This window comes from Pteropus alecto, unplaced genomic scaffold (genome assembly GCF_000325575.1).
Source record: "Pteropus alecto unplaced genomic scaffold, ASM32557v1 scaffold90, whole genome shotgun sequence".
In the NCBI taxonomy this organism is placed as follows: domain Eukaryota; kingdom Metazoa; phylum Chordata; class Mammalia; order Chiroptera; family Pteropodidae; genus Pteropus; species Pteropus alecto.
In genome coordinates this window covers 543734-552623 of record NW_006429894.1, presented here as the reverse complement: position 1 = coordinate 552623, position 8890 = coordinate 543734, and the positions used below count along the sequence as shown (strand labels likewise).

At 65.8% G+C, this 8890-nt stretch overlaps 1 protein-coding gene across 1 annotated transcript in view; it reads right to left on the bottom strand.

The window, feature by feature from the left end:
- Nucleotides 1-1309: 1309 nt before the first annotated feature.
- CACNA1S (calcium voltage-gated channel subunit alpha1 S) overlaps nt 1310-8890 on the bottom strand; it is a 41606-nt gene continuing 34025 nt past the window's right edge. The window contains exons 33-43 of the mRNA XM_015587339.1: nt 8660-8787; nt 8102-8198; nt 7749-7851; nt 6818-6919; nt 6398-6522; nt 5018-5146; nt 3980-4287; nt 2653-2717; nt 2460-2581; nt 1697-1840; nt 1310-1561 (exon numbers count right to left, since the gene is read on the bottom strand). Of these exons, the coding sequence (XP_015442825.1) occupies nt 1310-1561; nt 1697-1840; nt 2460-2581; nt 2653-2717; nt 3980-4287; nt 5018-5146; nt 6398-6522; nt 6818-6919; nt 7749-7851; nt 8102-8198; nt 8660-8787 (1575 nt within the window). The remainder of the gene's footprint in view (nt 1562-1696; nt 1841-2459; nt 2582-2652; nt 2718-3979; nt 4288-5017; nt 5147-6397; nt 6523-6817; nt 6920-7748; nt 7852-8101; nt 8199-8659; nt 8788-8890) is intronic.

Genomic DNA, 8890 nt, shown 5'->3' with positions numbered 1-8890 from the left:
CCCAACCCCAGTGGCTGGGCCCCGCGTCTGCAGAGAACTGGCAGGGAGAAGATGGGGGGCCAGCACACGCTGCCCCTGGCCAGGGCCCCTGGTGACAGGAGGTGGCCCCAGCCCCTGTGGGTACCCCGTCTACCAGATGGTCCTGCTGGGAGAGGGGATCTCTTATCCCAAACCTGTCCCCAGGCCCCCTGGGTGCTCATCCCCCACAATCCGCTCCTACTAGGCAGGAGACGGAAGCAGGAAGCTCACTGGTGGGGTGACGGGGGCTGAGGGAGAGACCGACCTGTGTTGCTCCCTAGGGGAGGCCAGGCCTTTGCTGGGGGGTGGGGGGCAAGTTCCGGTGCTGAGGTTTGGGGAGACAGGGCTGGAAGGAGCTGCACTGACCGCCCAGGAAGCTGTGGGGACAGTGGGGCAGGGCCCCGGCCTGCAGTGGCAGCCAGTGAGCCCCTGCCTGGGCACTCCGCACTGGGGAGGCAGCCAGGGAGCCCTGGGGCGGGGCAGGAGGCCGCTGGGGCACAGTTACCGTGGCAACGGCCAGACAGAGCGCTCTGGGCTAAGGGGAGGGGAGGAGCGAAGCTTGAGTGGGAAGGGGCTGTGCGGGGTGTGGGGCCGCTGCCTCCCGCTGGCTGCATGACCACAGGCTGCATGACCACAGGCCAGCACAGCTGCTGTCTGCTGTCACCGCGCCCCATCCAGAACGGGAGCCGCCCCCACCTCCGAGGCTGCGGGGAGGAAGCGGCGCCGTGTGTGCAAGCGCATCGTAAACAGAGTGGCTGGCTCAGGGGGGCGGGAGCCCGCTGACAGGCTCGGCTGGGGCGCTGGCTGCGGAGACCTCAGAGAAGGGACCTCAGGAGAACCCACGCTCCCCACAGCGGCCTCCCACCCTGCAGAATGACAGGCCGGACGGACCCCTGTCCTCCCCCGCGCCAGGCCCCCAGCCCAGGGGCAGGAGCGGGGCGGGGGGAGCGTGAGTGGGGGCGCAAGTCCCAAACAGGAGACAAGCGGAGGCCAGGTGCCCGTGGTGCAGGCCTGGGGGCTTTAATGCTCTGCTGGTGGGAGTGGCCGGTGGCCGTGACGCTGGACGCCGGACTGACCAGGCCGGTCCGAGGGGCGTTAGCGCCTCTGTCTGGTCAGGGCCGGTGAGGGGTCGGCCTGCCGGTCGGCTTCCTCCTGACCGGTGCGGTGGTTCCGACGATCCACTTAGCTGCTGGAGGGCGCGGCTGCCACAGTGGGCTGGCCTGCGCTCCGGCCACCCCGTCCCCAGCACCGGTTGTGCTGGCTCCCAGCCCAGGCCGAGGCTCTGCAGGCTTCACAGCCCGGGTGGGATTAGGGTCTCCTGGGAGCCCTGACACTGGTCCAGGCTGCCCAGGGAGGACCTGAGGCTCGGGCCGCCCCGGGCGCTGGCCGTGCCCACGGGGGATTCTCGTCCCCTCAGCAGCTCTGCTGCGGCCACCTCCACGTCCTCTGGCTCCATCCGGCAGGCATCTGCCAGGGCCTGGCCTGTGGCCGTGACGAAGCCAGCATCAGCCGCCAGGGCTTCCAGGCCCCCTCGAACCAGGGCCTGCAGCGGCGACAGGGGTGGGGGCTTCTGGGTGCTGCCTCAGGGCCTGTCCACACTGGCCCTGCCCTCTGCACACCCGGTCATCCGGGGCCACTGTGAATGCAGCCCACGGCCCTGGCCCAGCCCCCGCCTCACCTCCTGGATCAGCAGGGCCGTGGCTGGAGCTGGGCACCTGGAAGGGCGCTCGTGGGGCCAGCTGCTGCGGGGGGCATCCTCCGGCAGAGACCCCGGCGTGGGGGGCCTCCTGGCCTCGGGCCTGGGGGGCTCCGCCCTGGAGTGCTGTTGCAAGTGCACAAAAGCAGAGACCCCCCCGGGATACTGGAGGCGCTGGGACCCGGGGAAGCCCACTCTTCCGAGGAGCCTCAGCCAACACCCACGGGAAGAGGCGTCCCGGGGTCTGGTCCCCCTGCTATTGGCAGGAAGTCACTGCCGCCCTCGCGCTCAGCTCCCCCGGGCCCGGCCTGGTACCTGGTGGGGGCCAGGAGCTGCCTGGGCCCTGGGCATCGCTGTCGGCGTCGGCCATGCGCTCTGCTTTTCCACACGGGACTCGCTGCGGGGTGCTGTGGGCCACGCGGGGAAGCAGGGTGTGAGCTGGGTCAGCCAGCCACACCCTGAGACCCTCGGGCTGGGGAAGGCACCCTGGGGGCTGGACACGTGCTGACGCCCAGCCGGTCCCAGTAGGTCGTGCTGCTCTGGCTCCTGGACACCCCCTACTCGCCCTGGCCTCTGTCCTTGTGGATTTGGGAGCGGGGACCAGGCCAGAACTGTCAGCTCTGGCCAAGCTGTATGTGTGTGTGTGTGAATGTATGTGTGAGTGTGTGTGAATGTGTGCGTGTCAGTGTGTGTGTGAGTTTCCCCTTTCACCCTGCACACACGTCCCTCCCACTCACTCCGTCACCTGGAGGGCACCCTGCTCCTCCGCCTGGATGAGGGGCTGGACCTGCCAGCTCCCCCACTCCGGGCCCAGCTGGGCCCCACCGCGACAGGCTCCCGCGTCCGCCCTCCCAGCCCGGCTCGCAGCTGTCAGGGAAGGGCCGGTCCCCAGGCCTCCGGGAGGAGCCTCAGTTGCTCCGTGCGCTGCGGACACTGACCCTGGGCTCCTCCTCTGGCAGCGGGCACCTCCGTCTCTCCAGGGGACTCCCTCACGTGGCGGACACTGAAACGGGGGCGAGGTGGTGACCCACAGCAGACCGCCAGGGGTCCTGCTGTCCTACCCCTGTGGCCCACACGTCCTTCCCGCTCCGGGTCTGGATCGTCCTCTGTGGCGGCCGTGACTCAGGGATGGCACCCTGCCGCCCTCCCCAGCCACCCAGCCTCCGGGAGGAACACGCACGCGCCCCGCCTCCGCCCCTCTGCTGGAGGTTGCTCTTGACGGGGGTGCTGTCCCTGCACGCCCCCCCGCCCCGCCCCGTGCACACTTCGCAGCCTCGCGCCAGCCTCTCGGCCCTGGGGACACTGGTGCTCAGCACCGGCCCACAGCGGCTCCGCTGGGAGCTCTAAGGATTGGTCATGGCCGCGTCCCACTCCGGAGCCTGCGCTGAGGCCCAGGCACGGCCATGCTGACGGCTGCCGAGACGGTGCTGAGCTCAGGGCAGGCCTTTCCAGCTGGTGGCCAGCCCCACGCGTCCCGGCTCTCTGTGATGACGTGGTCCTAATCATACCACATGACAGACACGTCCCCCAACGGGACGCCAACCCGTTCAGGACAGGGCCCAGGTCTGACGATTCTGTCTTTCCCCAGCACCCTGGTCACCCGGACACAGCGTCCTTCGGGTGCGGCTGGGTTCCAGGCTGTCTGTCTGGAAGTGGGTGCGGGCGGCTCCGCCATGGGAAGTGGCCGCTCACCGGGTTTCTGCCCTGCGCTGCCCACTCCCAAGGGCATGGGACTCAGCCTTTCCAGCCAGAGAGACCTCAGCCCTGGCCCCCGTCTAGAACAGAAGCTCTGCCTGGCGCTTGGTGCTGTGACGGTTGCTAGGAGGCACCCCTTCCCCCGCCCTGCTACTTCCACGACACTGATGTGGTCACAGGTTTGGGGTTGGTGAGGGAGGAGCCACCCGGCACAGGGGACCTCCCCGGTCCCCACATCCACGGTGTCCTGCAGTCTGTGCTGCGGCTGACGGTCCCTCTCCTTCCACCCCAAACGTTCAGTAGGTCTGGGCGCCCAGACCTGCGGCAGGCGATGGGCGAGGTATCGCCCCGCCCCCGCGCTGGCGCCCCCTGCCGGCCGCAGGAGCCTCTGCAGTCCAGACCCGCCCCCGGCACTGAGGTGCCAGACGGACCCCAAAAGGCACCAATGCAAGAAAAGGACTCTTTGCATGTTTCAGGGTACCCCCTCCAGAAAAGCCTGGAACCCACGAACCACCCCTTCCCATTCCTGCCCCAGAGCCCCCACCCGGGACGGGCGGTGGCCGCTGCTACCTGGAAAACAGCCGGCGACTGCCGTGGCTGCTGCTGCCGCCGGCGGGGTTGGCGTCGGCGTTGGCGTTGTTGGCGTTGGCGTTGTTGGCGTTGTTGGCGTTGTTGGCGTTGTTGGCGTTGTTGGCGTTGGCCCGCGCGAGGGGGTTGGCTCTGGCATCTGGAGGGAAGTCCTCCAAGAACACAGGCGATTCCAGCTCTTCCATCTCTATCTCTGCAAACTGGAGGGGCCTCTGGCTGGCCATGGCGGGGGACAGGGAGTTGGTCCTTTCCAGGAAGTTGTCCATGGGGCCAAACAGGCCTCCTGTCCTCTGGGGACAAGGGGAGAGGACAGGCTGAGCACAGGGGTGGGCAGTGACTGTGCCCTGGGCCCACGGTGCTGGGAACAAGCAACGGCTCCGGGAGACGAACTCCGTAAGGCCAGAGTGGACCGGACCGGGCCGTGGGGCCAGAGAAGCGACCACCCCCTCGAGAGTCCTCATCGCTGGGGTGGACGGGACAGACCCACGGAACTCTAGGAGACACAGACATCCCAGTGGGCAGAGAGCAGGGCGTGGGCTGGCAGGGCGTGGTCCCGCCTCTGACGCGAACTTGCCAGGTGGTACTGGACACCTCAGATCCCGTGTTTGGGCCACATTTCCCCATGAACAGCCCAGGAAGGTTTAACCAGGTGGGCCCTGGGCCGTGCCAGCTCCGCGGCGTGAGCAGCACAGGGCACAGCGAGCGGCTGAGGACCCGTGCGACCGAAGCAGGAGGGGCACTTGAAAACGGGGGGCTGGAGAGACGGGGTGAAGCGGGGTTTGGGGGGACGGAAGGGTAGGACTCCGAGGAGGAAGGTGGAAAAGGTGTGTTACGTTCGACGCCTTGAGGAGGCCGGGTCGTTGAGTCTGAGTCCCCGGGGCTGTGGGTGGTGGGTGTGTTCAGTGGTCATGTCCCCCTCCTGTGTGGTGGGGTTCCTGGCTTGCCTGTCTGGGGGACGCTGCTGCCCCCGTGCTGGACAGAACACGGCGGGGGCGGGGGGAGCGGCCACGCCCTACGTACCCGGAAGATCCCCTCCTCCATCGCGGCCTCCACCATGGCCCTCTCCAGCTCCTCCTCAGCAGTCAGGTCTCCTGAGATTGTCCGGCGGATCACGGGGGCCGCCTCCTCCTCGATCGTCCTTAGTCCAGCCTGGGACAGAAGAGACTCAGTGACCCCTCTGGTCAAAAGGGGAGGCCACCCGCCTCCCGTGGCCTCGCTCATTCCCAGTGTTTGCAGTGGGGCTCGGGCTCCGGCTCCGGCCCCCACCCCTCCTGCTCATTCAACGTGCCAGGACGTCGTGCAGGCACCAGGCCCTGCTCTGGCCTCTGGGACAGTCTAAGCCCACGTGGTCCCGAGGAGTCTTCTCGTGACCTCGTGGATGATGTCATACTTTTTACTCACAACAGTCTTCTAGACAAAAGATCTCTTTTGATTGCATGTGCCATTAATACATTTTTTTTTGAGCCGATAAAGTTCACATCACCAGCAACAGGACAAATCAAGACTTGTGTCACCCGATGGTTTGCAATGAGAACTGTGGCATTCCGAGGTGCGGATCCTAAAGCTATTGCCAGAAAACATCACGGAAACCCCATCTGGCCTGCAGTCTTCGAAAGCGTCAAGGTCACGTCAACGAAAGACCGAGGAACCGTTTCTGGTGGATGAGACTGTAGATGTGACAACTACATGCAACGTGTGATTCTGGATTGGATTTTTTTTTTTTTTTTTTTACTAGAAAGGACATTATTGGGACAACCCGTGAAGCTTGTGTGGGGTAGGAAGTGTCAATGTTGGCATCCTGGTTTTGGTGGTGGCTCTGTGGCACGTAGGAGAACGCCCTCATTTGCAGGAAATACACCTTGCAGCGTCCCGGGCTGATGGGGCATCGTGCCGGGAATCACCCTCAAATGGTTCCAGAAAAAGACGGGGAGGGCTTTGCGTTACACACGCAACTTTTAAAACCGTGAGTCGTTTCAAAGTAAAAATTGCGATCGAAATAAAATTTTGCACACACAGCCCACGTGCATGCATATATTCGAATTTATAACTCGTGTGCATTATAATCACACCAGACAAACCAGAAATGAAAATCAGGTAAGACAAAGCTCTAAAAGCCTCAGCACACCGGCGGCTCGTTTGAAGCGCCCCTGGAGCTCTGCCTGCTCTGGAGACTGCTGCTCCCACGTCCCCGGGTCCTGTCGCCCAGCGGTGGGGGGGTCCTGCTTCGGTTGACCCGGCTTCCATCGTGGACCACCCAGAACTGTCGTCCCCTGTCCTCACGGCTCACCGCTCCCTCTCTCCCACCGTGCCTCCGTCACTGGCCCTCGAGGGCATGGAGAGGGCGCTCAGTCCTGAGGCCTGGCTCGGAGGCACGGTCCCTCGGAGCGCGGCTGGGCGTACCTGGATCTGTACGGTGTCCTTCTTGGGCCGATACCCATAATATTCCTCCTGGCGCTTCATGAACTTCCGGAAGTGCTCCTGGATCAGAAACGTGGCGTAGAACTTCCCCACGGTCACCTCGTCATCTGCGGAGGGGCCCACAAGGCGTGTCCTGAAGGCCGGCGGCAGCTGACACTGGGTTCAGAGCAGGGGCCGGGCGGAGCCGGGGCTGGGTGGCTCAGGCCGCCCTCCTCTCGCTGGCCTGGCCAGTGGGCAGTTTCCACCCTGAGGCCGTGTCTGCCCTGGTGACACCACGGCGTCTCTCCGGGGTGTTGACGGAGGGCCCGGGCCCTTCTCAGACTCCCAGCGGGTGCCCTGGCGAAGTCCCCTGTCCCCTTCCTCGGCCGCCTCTGGACCCCGGTCTCCCGAAGCAGCACCCACCTCCTATTGGTGGGATGACCTGGTCCAGGAGCTTCATGCTGGTTCTCTTCCAGATCTTCTTGATGATGGCCCTCAGCTCCTCGTTGGCCTGCTCGAAGTTACCTGGGGACAAGGGACAGGCCGGGGCGGCCCTGCACTCATGCAGGCCAAGGCACCTGTGCTTGACAAAGCCACCTCTGAACCCCTCACTCAAGAAACATCGCTTGCTTTTGGGGCAGCTGCCGTGCTGGATGCTGGCAGTGAGGGGAGGTCGTCCTTGATCCCTGGCAGCCAGACTGCTGGGTCCTGCGCTCACGCTCATAGGCCGTGGCTCCCGGGGCCCGAGGGGCCGGCTTTTGAAGGCTGTCATCTCCTATGCTCCCCTCTTCCCCCCACAGCTGTCAGACCCCCACACGCTGGGGCTGCCCCGAGGACCCCAGGCGGCCTTCTTGTGCTCCATCTGGGCTCGTCCTGGACCCTGGGCCTCTCTCTCCTGCTCTGCGGCTCTTGGCCGCCTGCAGTGGTCCTGACCCCGTGGGGCGGCTCTGACACAGCCCTGCCAAGTGTGGGCTCGGGGACAGGACTGAGACCCCACCCTGCTCCCGCCAGGCTTGTCTTCCAGGCAGGTGGGGACCTGCAGGTTCAGTGGGACTCGTGAGGACTCCATCAGCCTGCCTGGCACTAGCTCCCACCCAGAGACGAACCTTGGGGTGCCCCCAGTCCCCCACCAGCGCCGAGCTTCTGGGCCACAGACACAGCTGTGTGAGCCGGTCCTTGTGAGCTCCGCTCTGTGCAGGAGCCCCGAGGGGCACGAGGCTTCTGTAGCCGTGGTCTGCGGTCCCCCCTCTGCTTCTCCTGTGGCCCCTGGTTCCAAGCCTTAGCTCAGAGAACCGGGCAGAACCTGCTGCGGAAGCCGCCTCCCGAGAGGTGCGGGGCGGGGCGCGGGGCTCACCTTCCGTCTTGATCCTGAGGGCCGTGCGGACCAGGGCGAACAGAGTGGCGTTGAAGGTGACGGTGCCGTCGCTGTTCAGAGGCATGTTCATGCCCACGAGGCGCTGCGCGGGGAGAGGTGGGCTCGCTGAGCCGGCCCCCCGCCCACCGGGCATCCTCGCCCAGTGCGAGAGCCATGGGCTGACCAGGACCCCCTCCAGCAGGGGCTGGACGGCCGAGTTCGGGGACATCATCGAGACCACAGGTCCTCAGGGCTGCTCTCATGGCTCACCTAGCCAGGCCCCCGGCAGCATCCCCTCAGGCCCCTGGGCCTGTCCTCTCCCAGGCCCACCCTCCCTGGGCAGCTCACGTTACCTTACACGCCACCCGATGGGGGCAGAACTTCCCAAAGCCCAGAGGTGGCTGGATCCTTCTCAGCAGAGTCACCACGTCCAGGTGTTTGATCCGGCCCCTGCGGGAGCACAGCAGGCTGGTGGCCTCGGCAGCCCCACCCGGAGCGGCCTCCTGCTCAGGGGGCGGGCCCAGGGGAGAGCCAGGAGACAGGGGGGCTGCCTCACGCCCGCTCCGTCTTTATCAAACTCCAGGCTGTTGGCGGGGTCCACACTCTGCGCAGCCCGGGCCTGGAGCGTCTGCTGAGGCGCTGAGCTCCTGCCAGTGTCCACGCAGAAGCTGGACAATCACTTCTCAGCAAAGTCAAGGGGTGTCACTCGGGGGGGTGGGAGCCGTGGGAACCCCTCCAAGCCTGGAAACTCCAGTCCTCTGAGCTGGGAGCTTGGGCTCTGAGGGAGAGGAAGCCTGACTGTTCCTATTGGACTGGAGAGTGACTTCCCATCGGACACGAGGACGGGGTCCAGGGTGGACGGGTGGGCAGTGGCGGCAGGGCCCTGCACGGAGCCCGCGCACCGGACTCACTTGGCCTCCGGGTCGTACTCTGCCCAGATGGCCTTGAACTCGTCCAGGTGGTGAGGGCCCAGGATGGACCAGTCTCGCGTGAGGTAGTCAAAGTTGTCCATGATCACAGCCACGAAGAGGTTGATGATCTGTAAGAGGCGGCCGAGGGGGTCCCAGTGTGGAAGGCAGCTCACACGGTGGGGGACGGGGTCCACAGCTTCCCCCGCCTGGGCCCTCTGGACAACGTACGCC